This window comes from Triturus cristatus, chromosome 5_2 (assembly GCF_964204655.1).
Source record: "Triturus cristatus chromosome 5_2, aTriCri1.1, whole genome shotgun sequence".
NCBI lineage: Eukaryota > Metazoa > Chordata > Amphibia > Caudata > Salamandridae > Triturus > Triturus cristatus.
The window spans coordinates 384,973,017-384,992,138 of NC_140588.1; the positions used below are offsets into that span (position 1 = coordinate 384,973,017).

Genomic DNA, 19,122 nt, shown 5'->3' on the forward strand with positions numbered 1-19,122 from the left:
AACAGCGCCTTGTGCATATTCAAACCTCTAAGGGTGTTGTCTCAGGCCCCCTTGACGCTTTTTTCACCCGAGCCACAGGGATACTAGAAAAAGAAATTGAACTAGCCGAGCATAGATTGTCCCTGGACTTAGTTACTGGGAAACGCTCATCTATTGGTGCCCTGGCCCGTGTTAAAAGCCCTTTAATTAATGCTGCATTTAATTGTATCTCTACCTCAGAGACTGAAGTGATAGCTCATGTAGATGGGGACGGAGATCCAACATCTATGTCTAATGATAACTTTGAACCAAAATCTGATAATAACCTGACCTGTTTAGAAGAGGAAAGCCAAAATACGGAGGACGACGAGAGTAGCCTGTCCAGAACCCCCCAACTTTACCCTCTAACTTTACCCAGCATGCCTGCCTTGCCTCCAGTACTTACCAATCAGGTCCCTCGGAAAAGAAAGCACGCCCCAAGCTCAAAGGGAGAAATTGTACAAAAACAACCTAAAATAGATCATGTTAATAGTTCCTCTCATTCCCAGACCATACAAGAACCCCCAATAGTGTACTGTCCTTCATTGGTCCACTCAGGGTCTTCTAATCCTTGCCCAACATGTTTTAGCAGTGACGATGTCCTGTTGGTAAAAATAGAAGCAATGATTAAAACCTTATTGCATCCGATCTTAGAAAATACCAGGATACTGTCCGCTAAAATAGATGTTCTGGAAGCAGCGGTCAATATTAATATGGACCTCTTGCAAAACTTAACGACTACTAGTTTTAAGGCAAGGGGCCCTAACCCCATAGGGGGTGCTAACCAAGAAGGGGGGTCAACCACAACTATCCCCGTAGGGACACCTTCTACTATTATTATTAAAAAACCACTAACAGGAGTAAAAACCACAGCTACTACATCGACTACTGTAAGCAGAGCCCATACTAAAGAAACACCCAAGGCTAAATGCCCAGTGGCAACTAACAACACGCAGGGGAAAAAACCTCCAGCAAATGGCGCAGTAAATCTACCTAATAACACTCCAGCACAGACTTCCATAATGGGTAGGGAGAGGAAATCCACTCTCCAAGATAGGAATCCGAGGACAGACAACAGAAACTCACGACAGCCACCCAGAGTAAATCTACCTCCCGAAACGTCACAATACACCATCGTTCTAACCGGAGTGGCCCCCCTAAGAGAAGGTATTAAAGAATCACAAGGGGATCTGCGGAATAAGGTCATCTTCTGGCTAAACAAACATCGCCCTTTGCCCCCGTCATCTCCCACCGAAATCCTCTTTGTAAGGAGAGTAGAATGGGTAGGCAAGGGCGAAAAAGATCTGGAAGGTGACTGTATTTTAGTTTCATTTAGAGACCCGTGGGTGGTGGAAAGAATCCAAAGGAAAGCTAGATTTGCCCATCTGGGTGATGTACAGACCTTACACCTTGGTTACTTCTACCCACATATGTACCCAATTAATCAATTGGGCCCCAATCATTGGAAACTTAAAGGGGGAATGCCCCGGGAGCCCATAATCCATCACCCACAATACTACCCTCCCCTTTTCAATCATTTCGAGGCACTGTCAGATCTAGAATGGGTTGACTGACTATGCGCACCGACCCAGTTACCGAACACAGTTATAGGGAAGGGGGAGGGAGTGCATATCCCATTTAACCCCACTTCGGAATTAGTAAAGGAGCAACAGTCCCTTTCCCATAATAACACTAGTATGCTGAGGGGGCAAAGTGAGGAAGAGGCTTCCACCTCCAATATAGTTGTGACTAGTCTAACAAATGACAGCTTACCGAGCTCCCATTCCCCCCCCAATGTTAGCAATAACCATGTAGAGGTAAACTCTTTAATTTCACATATGGTATCTTGGAATGTTGCTGGAGTTAAGACCCGAATGATTTCTGAGGATTGGTTGGCCTTTATAGGTAAACATGAGGTTGTCCTCCTGCAAGAAACATGGGCCACATCTCCGTCTTATATGGCTGGATACATAAATTTTTTCAAACCAGCTATAAAAGGTACTAAAGGGCGGGCGTCAGGGGGTCTGATCACCTGGGTAAAGCAGGCCTGGTGTTTTTCAGCTTCTGAACTGTATGTGGATAATCCCGATATATTGGCTATAAGGCTGAGGGAAGTTGGAGGGCAGGAAATGCTTATTATTAACATATACTCTAGAGGCCTCCCTGGCGGCCGTGGCCCCAAGCTGATAGGCGCCCTAGACACATTACTAATGGGTTGGAATAAAGGCTCATTTATTATAATAGCGGGTGATATCAATTGCACAATTGAACCACTGTACCTGCCGGAAGACAATTGGGGGTTTGAAGAAGATGCGACCTGGAAAATCCCCGAACTTTCCAATAAACTGCCAGTCAAAGCAACGGAGGCTGCCCTGAACTGGACTGCCTTCTGCCTTACTTGGGGACTAAGGGCCGCAAACGGACGCACCAAATCGGACATTGGAGCCAATCCAACTTTTGACAATGGTGCGAGGAAAAGTCGTATTGACTACATCCTCATAAAAATGGAATATTGGAGTATAATTGTCGACATGGAAATTGTATTGCGTCCGGAAAGCGACCATAACCCACTGTCCCTGAAAGTCAAAACGTATGGCATGAAAAGACTAGCGGAACCAGATCCAAGGGGGCAAGGGGTTGTAACCGTATCAAATGACCGCAGGAGACTGAAATGGTCAATCATATCAAATGATGCAATGATACAGGCCAACATTGAAAAAGTGGTGACTAATTCTTTAAATAAAGTGAGGTCTGCTGTTGTTGAGAGGGGTCAGGGTGATTTAGACAAGATCATGGGTATACATGACAAATGCTTCTCTGAGCTTAAAACTCTTCTCTCAAAACCTTGTAAGCCTAGCAACGGGCACCAGAATGCTCCAAGAGCAAAATGGTATAATAGAGAGTGTAGAGAGGCGCATAGTCACCTAATAGAGAAAGTTAAATCCAGAGACCTAAGTGCAATAAAAGAGGCCAGACAAAGGTACAAAAGAGTCCAATGGGAGGCAATGAGGGAATGGGAAGACGACTTTTGGGCAGACCTTTTGGACGCTAGTAAATCTAACAACCAGACCAAATTCTGGGATATCGTTAAATGCGGAAAAGACGGTGAATTCCGTATCCCGTCTAACAACGTATCCCCGGAAGTCTGGATAAATCATTACTCCTCCCAATTTCGTACAGTAGTTGTTGACCCTACGTCTGTATCTAATCTGCTACCGGCATTACCCCCTGGCAACGTGACCATGTCCTTTACAGAAGCGGAAACGGAGCATGCAATAGGCCTAACCAAGAGAGGGAAAGCTCCTGGGTTAGATCAAATCCCAGCAGACCTATTTAAGCTAAACCTAGGCCTTTGGGTTCCCTATTTAACCAGTATATCTAACACTATAGCGAGAGGTGCCCATATACCCAGGACTTGGAAGGGGGCGTAGATCCTCCCTATACACAAAAAGGGCGATAGATCGAACCCAGGGAACTATCGCCCTATTAGCCTAATCGACTGCTTTCAGAAAGTTTTTGCCCGTATGATTCTGGCGAGGGTCCAAGGGTGGATTGAACTAGAAGGAATACTGTCCCCGCTACAGGCGGGCTTTAGATCTGGTATAAGTACCATTGACCAGGTTCTGAGGTTCTGCATGATTTTCTGGAAGGTCGTTATACTGGGGGGCGGCACCATCTATGCTGCTTTCATAGATTTGAAATCAGCTTTTGATTTGGTGCCGAGGGGAAAATTATGGCAGGTACTAAGGGACCTAGGAATGCCGGGAGAACTGGTGGAGATGATTATCAGACTACACGAAGATAATTTTGCCAGGGTAAGATGGGGGTTACAAGGACAATATACTGACTCATTTCCGGTTTCACGGGGAGTCCGTCAGGGGTGCGTTCTCGCCCCCACCCTCTTCTTACTCTTTATAGATCAGGTAGTGAAATTCTTCGGTTCTATTAATACTGACGCACCGTCCTTGGCGGGGACTAAATTCCCAATGTTGATCTTTGCGGACGACACTCTTCTCCTTTCTAAGACTAGGGGAGGTTTGCAGTCGGCTTTAAATCACTTTGAGGAATATTGTAAACAGAACGACCTCCAGATAAATGTGGGGAAAACCAAGTTTATGGTTTTCTCCAGGAAAAAACCAATACGTAGCAGTGTACAACTTAACAGGGTTAACCTGGAACAAGTTGATACGATGACGTACCTGGGGGTCACTCTGGATTGCCGACTGTCTTGGAAACCACAAATAGAGACCCAACAGCTAAAACTTGCCCAACTGACTGGTTGTCTTTTGCGTGAGCAAAAGAAATCAATCACCAAAAGGGTCGTCCCCGCCCTACAAATCTATGATGTTAAAATTAATGCTGCGACACTTTATGGGGCAGAGTTATGGGGTTTTATGGACCTCTCGAGTTTGTATAGGATACAGTGTAGGTTTCTTCGTAATCTGGTAGGGCTGCCCCAATCAACCCCACAGATTCCACTTTGCCACGACATGGGCTGCCTCCCAATATCGGACATGGCAAGATACAGAGTAGTGTCCACTTGGAGGCGCATATGGACTTCGGAGGATTTGGCCCTTTTTGCAAAAGAGCTAACCGAGGTAAAGGCCATGTGGGGATCGGAGCAAATCCCATGGCTTCGCTCGGTGAAAAGGAGCCTGCATGATATGGGCTTGAGCCATTTGTGGGTTTCGCCAGGTACGAACAACTTTCCACCGAAAAAGGAATTTAAGGGTTTATTTTGGGCCTCAACTCGCCTTCCCTTGGCACATGCCTCCAGTTCTGATAACTTGACGGGGCGTTTTTTAAGTTTTAAAATGGATCCAGCCCGGGAGGCATATTGGGACCTTATCCCCAGGTCAATGGATAAAAAACTATACCACCAATTCCGAGTGGGCTCATTACCCCTAAACTCCTTTACCTTATCTTGGGGCAATAGCTCCACCAACTCTTGTAGTCGCTGCCCCGGATGTAAGGAAACCGAGGGTCACTTTTTGTTCGCCTGTCCTCAATACAGAGAACCCCGCTTAAAATGGTTAAAACCCATTTTTAAACGTATGTCATGTAAAAAATCCTCGGATGCTATCTGGGCTCTAAAAACAAACACCACTGATTTTATTGTGATATGCTTGGCTAAGTACTTAGGCTGGGCATGGGCAATCAGAGCTAGGAGGAACTTAACTGTCTCTGGATCATAAAGTACAATGTGTATAGTGTTTATCTGTATATGTTCAAATCAACCTCTATGATCAGCTATATCCAATATTTTGTCTCAATAATGGTTTAATAATTTTTTTTAATTGTATTTTTTTTTTTTTTTTTTAGACTGATTGTATACTTGATAAACAAATTAATTTTTATCTTTCTAGCATGAATTTGTATAATGTGGAGATTTTGATACTATTTTTAAATACTTGTTTAAATTGTCTTTTATGATTTTATCATCGAAATAAAGACATAAAACCTGAGTGGTGACAGTTGACAGCTTTTGACCTTCCTCCCGAAGTCTGTAATGTCATCTTGGCAGCCAGGCGTCCCTCCACTAAAACGGTATACCCCTGTAGATGGAACAAATTTGTGGCATCTTGCACAGCAAAGGCTGTTGTTCCCCTTTTTGCCCGTCTTTCAGAGGTTCTCCTCTTCATTCTATCTTTGGCCCAGCAGGGCTCTGATCTGGGCAGCCTTAAAGGTTATCTTTCGGCCATTTCGGTCTTTCTTTGCCTTCCTGATCAGCCTTCTCTTTTCAAGTCCCCTATTGTAAATGGGTTTCTTAAGGGCATTGCTCACCTCTTTCCTCCTACTCCTTTTGGAATGCCCCAGTGGGACTTGAATCTGGTCTTAACTTACCTTATGTGTGCTCCCTTTCAAGCCACTACATAATTGTCCTCTCAGACTCTTGACTTTAAAGACTGCTTTTCTGGTTGCCATCACTTCTGCTCGCAGGGTGAGTGAACTTCAGGCTCTATCGTCCAAGACTCCTTTCCTTGCTGTCCATCCGGACAAGGTTGTCCTTCGAACTAGACCTTCTTTTCTTCCCAAGGTGGTCACCTCTTTCCACATAGGACAGACTATCACTTTGCCCAACTTCTTCCCGCCCTCATCCTTCCTAAGAGGAGGAGAGACTCCACCGTCTGGATCCAAACGTGCATTATCATTTTATCTTGATCGGACAAAACAATTCCGAGTGGATGATCAACTCTTTGTTAGCTATGTGAGCGCCAAAAAAGGTTGGGCCGCGGAAAAACGAACCATCTCTCGATGGGCCGTCCTTTGCATTAAGATCTGTTATTCCTTGGTGAAGAAAGAGCCTCCAGTAGGACTGCGTGCCCATGCCAACAGGGTGATGGCAGCCACATGGAGTCCTCCTCAATGACATCTGCCAGGCAGCCACGTGGGCATCACTGCACACGCTCACTAAACATTTCTGCCTGGATAGTCAAGTCCGGAGAGATGGTTTTTTTGGCCTTTCCGTTCTCCAGGACTTTCTGGTGTGAACTTAGTTCGCAGATCCACCTCTGGGGTTGTTATTGCTAGGGTATATATTCTAAGATAAGGAATCTATAACTAATAGTGTCTTTCAGATGAACACGTTACTTTCGGTAACGATATATCTGCAAGAGGCCTATATTATTTATAGATTCCTTTCCGCCCCACCCATCCTCCCCGCTCTTTAAACTGACTTCTAGAGTAAGGAACTCCCTTTCAGGGCCCTAGTTTTGTGCACCAGTGGTCAGTGTCTTGCATGGCTCTGCGCTTCTGGCGTGGTATGTTGTGTAAAAGAACTGACGTCAGCGTGCAGGGAAGGCGTCTAAGTAGATACCGCGAAGTCATCCCTGCGATCAAGATGCCGCCGACGAATGCGGAGTCGACCGACGCCACCTACCAACGCCCCTGGGTTACTGCTAAGAGTAAAAATTCTCCGGATCCAGTCTGACGCCTGGGGGTAATTCTAAGGTAAGGAATCTATAGCTAATATATGCCTCTTACCGAAGGTAAGTAACTCGTTCTTTAGAAATTCCACATTATTGATTTGAAGTACCGCTAATGTAAGGACATCAGCCTCCTGAAAAAGATGTTATGCATGTATGCCACCCCAATTTACACCTGTTTATAGGCTTTATCTTCAAGACTTATTTTAAAATGCTAATGAACGTTTGATTTGTCTTTAAAGTACACATTAACATGGTTTCCTTTGACCGTTACCTGATGATTACCACTTTTATCACTATACTATCATCATATAAATGAAAAAATATTTTGTCTAGGCTTTAAACATGAAAATAGAAAGTTCATGATGACCTGACACTTTTTGTATGTGTTTTTTTAATAGGAACTGATATTTTCTGTTGAGGGATTTAAGCCTTTTGGTTGGTATCTCACCCTAGTGCAATTTGGGTTTTACTCCGTATTTGGATTAGTAGAACTTCAGCTTACCCAAGACAAGAGAAGAAGGTATGTAATATTTGATCCTCTTTAAGATGACTTGAAGGTCCTTTCAAGATTTAAATTGTTGTTTTCCCATTAAAAAAGTCCCTCTTGTAAATCAATACATTTTTGACTGATCACACCACCAACTATTTTATTTAATTTAGTTACTTTTGACTTTTTTCCCCCACTCTTGTTATGGTCTTCTGAGTTCTATTCTTAATTATTGCATCTCTATCTTAAGCACTCTGTTTATTTCCTCTTCTATTTTTATTAGTTTGTCATTCTTTTTTGTAACTATAAGCATGTGCTCTGGCTGTTATTCTTGCTCGTTTTCTGCGAGTGACTTGCAATTATACAACAGCCCTTTACCATATTGTTTTTCATAATTCTCAACTTCTTCTTGCTGCTTAATGTAAACACTCCACCCATTTATCTTATTGAAACCATTTTTCAGTTTTCTGAAGAGCAAGGGAGAAAGGAGTCACTTTTTAGGTTTCATTCAAGGAAGAAGCATCCTCCCTTTCTTCTGTTAACTTTTGTCCCACCTCTTGTTCCACTGAGCATTTTTTGCACATGTGCAGGACCTAAAATAGGCTGCACACCGTGAACCCATTCTCATTCTTGCACTCAACAGATTACATTATATGTTGACCAGGAACTGCATATATTTCCTTCTCTGAAACCTCAGGAATCTGATTAAAACTCCCAAGACTGTCACTGAAGCTTGACAGACGGTTTGCATCATTGTGAAACGCCCTGGGCAAGACTTTTTTTCTGGTGAACAGATAAAAACAAATGTTCTCGCTGATAGACATTAAATAACACATGCAAAGAGCGCGCTAACAGGGGTCTCACCATTAGTCTTCCGAAGCCATTCTTCCAGACAAGAATTTGCAAACCACTAGGTAAAGTGGAACAATGCTTCAAATATTTGATGTTGATAGGGATTATGTGGTGGATGAACACTTAATTGAAGAGAAAAAAAGATGCTGAGATATCAAGTCCAAACATTGAATAGGCAATTGAAATATTATGCATACCCTGATTCAGTGTTTCAAAACAGGTCATCATCCATACAGGAACATGTTATCTGTGCAGACAAGAAGTAGTATCATCACAACTGCAACCAACCTGGTGATGTTGACAAAACGACACATTTTCAATTGCAGAACTATTCCATGCTACCTATTTTCTCCTTGACAAAACAGACTGCAAGGAGAGATTGACAGTATTGACAGGAAAAGGGAAGAGACATGATAAAACAAGCATTTGCAATGTATTCGGTCTCGCCTTTGGAACCTTATTTGTATTTAGCTATGCAGCACATTAGCCTGGGTGCTGAAACATCTACCGTTCTTTAACATGGAGGGAAAGTAAGCACCAAACTGCGTGACACGCCAGGTTTGGGAACATATGGAGAGAAATATTGCCTTTCAGCGGGAAATGGTATGGTCCAAAACTCTGTTTTTAATATAAAATCAGGACCTTCGGTGGTCATATCACTGAAAAGATTTGAAAAAAAAATTATTGTCTACGGGTGCTTGTGGAAGACAATTTCTATGGACTGGAATCTAGAGAATGCTAAAGTGATTCTGGTATTTTAGTGACCTCTACTGGTCGTTTTCTATCAAGACAGTTAAATAGAGGCAGTTGGACAAGCAGATAGCAATTCTGGTATTTTACTGATCTCTACTGGTAGTTTTCTCACAAGACAGTTGAATAGAGGCAGTTGAACAGAAAGAAAGTCCCTAAGCAGAAGCAGACAAGTCCTAGGGCTGATCTCCAGAGCCCACAAAGTACATACACATATAAGTATATACTAAAGTATATACAAGAGGTCTTGAATGCTCGACCTAAAAATGGGGTCCCACTTATCAATAGCCAGAAACATAAGGACTTGGACCACCGACCTGAAACATAAGTGGGAGTGTTTATAGTGCAGCTAGAAGATACAACACTAAACTAAGGTGAAGTGAAACAGTCAAAACTTGTATAAATGGGAGACAAAAGAAGCCAGACTGGATTCCCATAAATCAAAACTTAGAGAATAGCGAGGATCTATGAATCACTTAACAAATATGCCTCAGTCAGTCTGCTGTGGGGGAAGAGTTACTATCCACCAACAGCACAGGCCTATTGAGCAAACTTCAAGATGTCTACCTTTACAGTACCTCATACGATAGCAGGACATAGCATTGGAAATGGGTTGTTCTCAAACATCCATTCACCATGTGTCAGGCACCATTTGGTGCCTGGCACACAGTACATGGATGTTTGGGGGTGCACCACATGTGCCCCTCTAGGTCCATAGCGGAGGCCCACAGGTGAAGGTGGACTTGCTAGGGGCCCCCAAAGTCCCATTCCATCTGTCTTTACATGGCAGTCGGACCGCCATGTGAAGGCAGAGGAAAAAGGGTCATTGTAATCCCTACGGTGGTGCTTCCACAGTCACTGCCCGCATTGTAGGGATTATGCTCCGTCGGGTTCCTTGAGCCTGTCAGCGGAATCAGTCAGCCCATTTGCCCGCTGTGCTCTGACCAACCGCATCATTATGCGGCGGTCGGACTACTGCCTGAGATTCCGAATGGACTGCCATCGACAACCTGTCTGTGACGATCAGCCCAACATAATTTGGCCCTCTGCGCCTACTCTTGACTCAAAAAGGAACAAAACAAAAGACCAGTAGGGGAAAAACAATAGAAGACAGTCACTAAAGGAGAAAATAAAAAAAGAGGGGAATAAAGAAAGGATGAGAGTAAGGAAAGTACAGGTGAAGCTCCATTGATTAATAAAAGAGATAGATGTGGGGCTAGGGATGAGTTACAGAAGAGGAACCTCCTCTAAAAAAGGACAGAGAAAGGTTCGGGAGGGCTATGTTACTGGGGGAAAACAAACTAATTTACCAAGGTGGTTCCATCAACCCCAATGGTTTATTAAATGAATCTTTATATGTCAAACACTTGGAAGTGGTTCTAATTTTCTTTTCCCTCTCTTTATGGTTATATTTATTCTCTTCTAGAACCTTACTAAAATATATAATTGCTTTTTTCTGTGACATTTAAATTTTTTTTTATCAATAACTCTAAACTTAAATCATAGTAAAAGACTTCAGTAGGACCCGTCAATACGTGACCAGAACATTTTCTCATATTTATGTTTTTCCTTTTAGATCTTACTAGACCACCATGGCTACCTGATGAAGGTGTACCGCCGAAACGCGCGTAGACATGAACTATGTTAGCCATAACCACATTTCTGAATGTTCGAAAACTACATATGTGTTTAACATTATATTTCTTTATTGTTCTTATTCAATGTTTGGTATACAAATCTGTGTCTAATATCAACAATATCATGTTTGATATTTATTGATGTACTTAATTACAAAACTTGTATAAAAGGGAGACAAAAGAGGACAGACTGGATTCCCATAAATCAAAACTTAGAGAATAGCGAGGATCTATGAATCACTTAACAAATATGCCTCAGTCAGTCTGCTGTGGGGGAAGAGTTACTATCCACCAACAGCACAGGCCTATTGAGCAAACTTCAAGATGTCTACCTTTACAGTACCTCATACGATAGCAGGACATAGCATTGGAAATGGGTTGTTCTCAAACATCCATTCACCATGTGTCAGGCACCATTTGGTGCCTGGCACACAGTACATGGATGTTTGGGGGGGCACCACATGTGCCCCTCTAGGTCCATAGCGGAGGCCCACAGGTGAAGGTGGACTTGCTAGGGGCCCCCAAAGTCCCATTCCATCTGCCTTTACATGGCAGTCGGACCGCCATGTGAAGGCAGAGGGAAAAGGGTCATTGTAATCCCTACGGTGGTGCTTCCACAGTCACTGCCCGCATTGTAGGGATTATGCTCCGTCGGGTTCCTTGAGCCTGTCAGCGGAATCAGTCAGCCCATTTGCCCGCTGTGCTCTGACCAACCGCATCATTATGCGGCGGTCGGACTACTGCCTGAGATTCCGAATGGACTGCCATCGACAACCTGTCTGTGACAATCAGCCCGACACAATTTGGCCCTCTGCGCCTACTCTTGACTCAAAAAGGAACAAAACAAAAGACCAGTAGGCGAAAAACAATAGAAGACAGTCACTAAAGGAGAAAATAAAAAAAGAGGGCAATAAAGAAAGGATGAGAGTAAGGAAAGTACAGGGGAAGCTCCATTGATTAATAAAAGAGATAGATGTGGGGCTAGGGATGAGTTACAGAAGAGGAACCTCCTCTAAAAAAAGGACAGAGAAAGGTTCGGGAGGGCTATGTTACTGGGGGAAAACAAACTAATTTACCAAGGTGGTTCCATCAACCTCAATGGTTTATTAAATGAATCTTTATATGTCAAAAACTTGGAAGTGGTTCTAATTTTCTTTTATGGTTATATTTAATTCTCTTCTAGAACCTTAGTAAAATATATAATTGCTTTTTTTCTGTGACATTTTAATTTTTTTTATCAATAACTCTAAACTTAAATCATAGTAAAAGACTTCATTAGGACCCGTCAATACGTGACCAGAACATTTTCTCATATTTATGTTTTTCCTTTTAGATCTTACTAGACCACCATGGCTACCTGATGAAGGTGTACCGCCGAAACGCGCGTAGACATGAACTATGTTAGCCATAACCACATTTCTGAATGTTCGAAAACTACATATGTGTTTAACATTATATTTCTTTATTGTTCTTATTCAATTTTTGGTATACAAATCTGTGTCTAATATCAACAATATCATGTTTGATATTTATTGATGTACTTAATTACAAAACTTGTATAAATGGGAGACAAAAGAAGCCAGACTGGATTCCCATAAATCAAAACTTAGAGAATAGCGAGGATCTATGAATCACTTAACAAATATGCCTCAGTCAGTCTGCTGTGGGGGAAGAGTTACTATCCACCAACAGCACAGGCCTATTGAGCAAACTTCAAGATGTCTACCTTTACAGTACCTCATACGATAGCAGGACATAGCATTGGAAATGGGTTGTTCTCAAACATCCATTCACCATGTGTCAGGCACCATTTGGTGCCTGGCACACAGTACATGGATGTTTGGGGGGGCACCACATGTGCCCCTCTAGGTCCATAGCGGAGGCCCACAGGTGAAGGTGGACTTGCTAGGGGCCCCCAAAGTCCCATTCCATCTGTCTTTACATGGCAGTCGGACCGCCATGTGAAGGCAGAGGAAAAAGGGTCATTGTAATCCCTACGGTGGTGCTTCCACAGTCACTGCCCGCATTGTAGGGATTATGCTCCGTCGGGTTCCTTGAGCCTGTCAGCGGAATCAGTCAGCCCATTTGCCCGCTGTGCTCTGACCAACCGCATCATTATGCGGCGGTCGGACTACTGCCTGAGATTCCGAATGGACTGCCATCGACAACCTGTCTGTGACGATCAGCCCAACATAATTTGGCCCTCTGCGCCTACTCTTGACTCAAAAAGGAACAAAACAAAAGACCAGTAGGGGAAAAACAATAGAAGACAGTCACTAAAGGAGAAAATAAAAAAAGAGGGGAATAAAGAAAGGATGAGAGTAAGGAAAGTACAGGTGAAGCTCCATTGATTAATAAAAGAGATAGATGTGGGGCTAGGGATGAGTTACAGAAGAGGAACCTCCTCTAAAAAAGGACAGAGAAAGGTTCGGGAGGGCTATGTTACTGGGGGAAAACAAACTAATTTACCAAGGTGGTTCCATCAACCCCAATGGTTTATTAAATGAATGTTTATATGTCAAACACTTGGAAGTGGTTCTAATTTTCTTTTCCCTCTCTTTATGGTTATATTTAATTCTCTTCTAGAACCTTACTAAAATATATAATTGCTTTTTTCTGTGACATTTACATTTTTTTTTATCAATAACTCTAAACTTAAATCATAGTAAAAGACTTCAGTAGGACCCGTCAATACGTGACCAGAACATTTTCTCATATTTATGTTTTTCCTTTTAGATCTTACTAGACCACCATGGCTACCTGATGAAGGTGTACCGCCGAAACGCGCGTAGACATGAACTATGTTAGCCATAACCACATTTCTGAATGTTCGAAAACTACATATGTGTTTAACATTATATTTCTTTATTGTTCTTATTCAATTTTTGGTATACAAATCTGTGTCTAATATCAACAATATCATGTTTGATATTTATTGATGTACTTAATTAGGCCATGTATGAATGGACAAGTATGTATGAATAGCATCAATAACAATTATATAATCATTTTGTACGTACTACATAGGCCAAAACTGGAATTGTATATGTACCAAAATTGTTCTTAATATCACTTAATATGTTTTCTTATTTTCTATAAAGATCTAATATCTACAAAAACATTTCTTACCAAAACTTGATTTATAAATATAAAAATGATAAAAATTATATTTTTGATACTTTCTCTTCTCTGGTCACACACTGTTTTTGATTATCGTAGGTCCACTTTTAACTCATTTCCTAAATGTTTTTTCTCACACAGTAATTTAACCCTGATTTAGGAATTTTTTCAGGGGTACCCCTATTCTGACACATATATTCCATGTTGAACAGGCCAGCATGGAAACCATGCAGGAAACCGTGCATCATAATCCCAAGGGCGGAAAGGCTGTCCTTTAGGACTACAAGTCGATTCCGACTGGCTGACGAGCTCCTTGGGCCTGTCGGAATCCAGCCGAAATGACAGGTCGGCTTCAATTCCGACCTGCTGATTCGTAATCAGCCAGTCGGAATTTAAACTGGCATTGGGGGTCGAAAGGCCTCCGACCTCCATCATAATCGGCCTCTTAATGTGGAATTAAGTGCCAGCCAAGATATTATCTGCCATTTGAGGAAATAAACACTTATGGGTGGCTTGGTGATGTTTCTTGAGCAACCACATAATATTTAAATAAACATTTGCGTGAAGCTCTTAAAATCATTTTCTAGCTTTAATTTCTCACTATTTGTAAACACAAATAAATGTCCCTTCTCAACTGGCATTCTCTCTGCTACAGTGAAAATCCAACCACTGTTCAGAAGATTTTCACCATTCATTCTGGTGAACTCTGATTATTTTCTCCTGCCTTGTCTCTCCTTTTGCCTCTCGTGTACCCTTCTCTAGCTGGCTAGTAGAGGAAGAGAAGTGGGAAGGGACGGAGACAGGACTACAGATTGATAAAAAGAACAGTACATTGCGAAATGTGAAGGAGAAGGGAGGTAGAGATGAGATAAGAGATAGGTGAGTCAGGTAGAGATGTAAGGTAAAGAGTGAAAGGCGACAAAGCCAGAAAGAAAGATACCGACTGGAAGGAAAGGGTCAGAAACCGCGTGGTAGCGAGATCATAAAGTTTCACAGTGAAGTAGAGAGAGGTAGAAATAAGGAGAAGAAAATGCTGGGTACCCAGAGGGATGAGGTAGAGAAAAAAGATAAGGCAGAAAGGTAGAGAGGTGAGATACTGAGAAAATATAGAGAGAAGCAAGGTATTACGTGAGAGCTGTGAGATTAAAAGATGGACGAAATGGAAATATATAGAAAGGCAGGTAATGTAAAGATAGTAATGCGGTAGAGAGAAAGGTAGACTCTGTGGGGTTAAAACGAGGAGGTGTAGAAACAAAATGGTGAATTCGGGTGAATTTGAGTCAGCAGGGTGAGGTGGAGAGAAAGTTGTGAAGTGGAGAGCTATCTAAAGACAGAGAGGTGAGATGTAAAAAAAAGAGGTAAAAAGAGAGTTGAAATATAAAAGGCGGGAGATGTGAAAGAGATAGAGAAGGCAGTGATAGAGGAAAAGGTGGTGACAAAGGGTTAGGATAGTGAGAGCTTAAGTGATGGGAGCATATGTAGAAACAGAGCAAATGGAGAGGTGATGTAAATTGAGCAGTTAGTTTTTGTGAGAGACAGGTGGGGTTGAGAGAAATGAGACAGTGAGAGGACGCGAGGTAGGGAAAGGGGCTAGACGGTGCTGTAAAGAGTGGTGAGATAGAGGGATGATAGAGGTAGAAAGATGTGTTATGTAGATGGTGCAGTTAAGGTAGAAGGGTGAGATCAGAAATGTTGAGGTAGGCATAGAGAGTGGTCCAGAAAGAAGTTGAGAAAAAGAAAAGAAAAAGACGTAGGTGATGTAGATAGAGTGAGATAGAGGTGGTAAGGACTTAAAAATGTAGAGAAAGGTGTAGAGAAAAAGAGGCAAAATAGAGAGAGACAGAAATTTGTTTTTAGTTTAATTTCTACCAACTACCTGAGAGCGCTAGGTTTAATTTTGGATAGTGCAAAAAAACCTCCGCCGCACTACGTGGAGCTCCACAAGCGGCGGAGTTCCTCTAGATACATGCAGTTCGCAGTGATTTTCAGTGCCAGGTGCTTGTCCGCACTGTGCAGTCATCGCGAACGGCCCAATGCACAGTGCAAGCGGGCGCTGCTTTCTTTCTGCCACTCGAGTTGATTTTTACTGGAGCGGCAGCTTTCTCAATGCGAGCAGGTGGTTTCTCAACACGAGCATGCGCCACCACTCGCAACGAGAAATCTGACCGCCCTTTGAGAAATCTCACCGGGAGGTTAGTTTCTACACTCGCACTAGCCAACTTGATGTTGAGGATCGCGAACGAGGAAAAATCTCGCCAGGAGGTGGATTCTCCTCGCTCGCGCTCGCCAACTTGACGTTGATGAACGCGAGTGAGGGAAAAAACTCTGCTCCCCTATGTGGAGCGGAGTTTTTCAGAACTCTGCGAGCGCCGCGTAACATGGAGTGCAGAAAACTCCACGTGCGGAGTGGAGTTCACTGCCCAGACTTAGTTTTGTCCAGCAATTAAATGATAAAATGTTTACACACACACCATTATCACTTTTACAGATGGTGTGTGGAAGGGGAAGGACATGGGAAGTTGCCCACTTTGCCAATGCCTTAGTACGTCTCTGTGAGTCTAGTTATTCTGTGGCGGTCTTTGTGATTGCTAAACTGGGTTATTTCACACTACAGCATGGATTCATCTGAAACTATTTGAATCTCTGCAAAGACAAACGTAAAATGATCGTCACACTTTCACTTAAAAACACCTTGCCAGGAAATAATGGGGTTTCTCTTATTTGTGGCTAAATAACCATCACAGATACTTGGATAATTGTTTCTGAATTCCAAATTTTTATCTTTCAGCAATAAAATTATACCTTGCCCTCAAATTGATTTATAATTCTTGTAGTTTTAATAAACGTAGTGGCACTAGCCTTTGCCTAAAGCACAACACTTCTGCTACCTTTAAACTAACAGGACAGTCTTGGCACATTTCAGCTCTTTTCGAAACAAGCATTGGCTAAGCCAGTAGGTCTGGTTATTTTATAGATTAAAGTCTTCATTCATTGGTAAGAGGATTTGTGTGGATGATTTAGTTGGCAGACATGATAATGAGTCAACGATTGGATGGATGGATAAATGAGTGCATAGTTAATTATAGGGTATGATGAAGCACAATAGTAATAGTGTTATTAAAAAATGCTAAGAATTACAAGTATTTTTCCAGTGCAAGCATGACATAAGGGATGGACAGCTCTGGACAGCTCTGTGTGTGCATATCTAACAAAATAATAGCATGATGTCTTGCAAAAAAAAAAGTATGTTAGATTATTACTGGAGAGACCTAGTTTAGGCTGCAGCATCCCAAAACTTCCATTAATATCGTGAGCAATAATTATAGAGGAATGCCTACTAAAATTTGCTAGTATTTTTCCAGGCTTGTACAGTTTAGCTGCACAAGCCTAGACCAGTACTCTGAGCAGGCAGCATTTCAGGCAAAGTACTTATCCATCCAGCTGAAATCATGAGAGCATATGAAGCGTGTGGTAAATAATTTTTTTTCCGTAGAGCCAACGTGATAAATGTATATAACATGCTCATAGATTCTTGACATCATTCTTCAACCTCATTTTTAGGCAAGCATCCAACCCACATTCTGGTGACATTGTCCTCTCTTCAATAATGGCTAAAATTGTGTTCTACCTGTTTGACACGATTATGGAGAATGTTTAATTCTTAGTTGTGATTCGAATTCCGAGACTGCAATCACTAATAAACTTAAAAGAAGCCACAGCTGGGGAAATCTTCAGATGTTGAAGTCTCAGCAGCATCCCCCAGAGGCAAGAAATAATACCTTCTATGATCAAACAATGTTCCCCATTATTAGGTCTTCCTATAGAAGCATTCCTTATATACGAACTGGGTGGGGGATGCTGGGGGCACTTATGTTGAAATCTCTATAGTAGGGACCCCTTTCTGCCTGCAGAATGCCAAACCAAATTCACACTTCAGACTGCAATGCCTGGAGTCAGACTTTGACAACAGAAAAATATACAGAAACCCATCACTACAAAGAGGACCCAGTGTAGCACTAGAGTGCAAACCTATGTTAGACACATTCAGTGGCCCTATCAGAGTCCTAATGTTCTTCAGCTAGAATGCACACAGCTACAACTGTAGATCTAGTAGTGCTAGGCCAACCCAATTCTATTTTATATTGATCCCCTGTGTTTTTTCCATAGAAACTGTGCACAATTAGATCCCCAGTCAGGCACTTGGCGTGGATGTTTGGTAGTTGCTTTTTGTGCAATTAAATGGGAATATTTTCAAACAAATATCAGTTTGAGGGGAAGTGACATTTTGAGTCGGTTTACAGTGCTAATCATAGTCAGAGGAAGACCCTCCATGTCTTCTGTAACTCTTCCACCTTCCTTTTTTTTTCAACTTGATGGTGACGGTTTCTATTATGATTGCTTGTTATGTAAATACCAAATTTTCTGATTATTTGCCCAATTTCTCCTTATAATCTGATCACCTGAGAGATGGATTGTTGAGGTCATAGGCAAAATCAGATAGTCCATGTATAGAGCCCCTTTTGTTTTTACTAATCCCATTCGATACAAAAGGAATCACCTGTCATTTTTCAGTGAACAAGGCAAAGAAGATGAAGGAAAGAGGACATCACTGCCTGGTACCTTTTTCGCTTTGAAATTCAGACGAATGTTTACTAGGACGTTAGCAGAGGGGACTTATTAAAAATCTAAATAGGTGCCGGCAGGCTAGTCCCATAAGTAAAACATTTTAATGTAGTCCATAGGTAGGGCCATTTGACTGACAGATCAAATGCCTTGGTGCCATCCAATGTGTAGATTGTAAGTTTAGTGTCATAGGCTACCAACAAGGCCACTGAACAAGTCACAGAGTCTCACTTTTTTACTGGAACAATAAAGCCTACTAACCGGACTGTAAGAAACTCTTGACCGCCTCATTTAGCAAATGTGTCTCTGACAAAGAATTAAATTACATTTATTGCAGTGGAGATACTCTATATTGAGGTCCGTCACCGGTTAAAATTCTACTAACATAACGAACTAACCAAACAAATATTCCATACACCTTATGGATATATATACATGGCTCCAAAGTGCAGTTATAGTTAGGTCAGAGTTTTCAAACGTTTATCAAGATTTGCGCTAATTTGTCAAGCGGGTCTAAGAAGAAGAAGTAGGGGAGGGAGGGGACCCAAAAGGGTAATTTGCTATTTCTATTCCCTTAGGAAGGTTTGCTGTCCAGTACAGAAACATGGTTAAAGGGAATTACACCAGTTTTGGCAAAAAATTAAACCTTTACTCAGAAAGCGTGCTTTTTGTAAATTGGTGTAAATCAGTTCTGCCGCTTTAAAAA

General features: G+C 42.1%; 1 protein-coding gene across 4 annotated transcripts in view; it reads left to right on the plus strand.

Moving 5' to 3' along the window:
* Nucleotides 1-19,122, plus strand: part of SLC35B3 (solute carrier family 35 member B3) — a 320,376-nt gene that overhangs the window by 155,906 nt on the left and 145,348 nt on the right. For all 4 annotated transcript variants that reach the window (XM_085607241.1, XM_085607242.1, XM_085607243.1 and 1 more), the window contains one exon: nt 7,346-7,467. In XM_085607241.1, the coding sequence (XP_085463367.1) occupies nt 7,346-7,467 (122 nt within the window). The remainder of the gene's footprint in view (nt 1-7,345; nt 7,468-19,122) is intronic.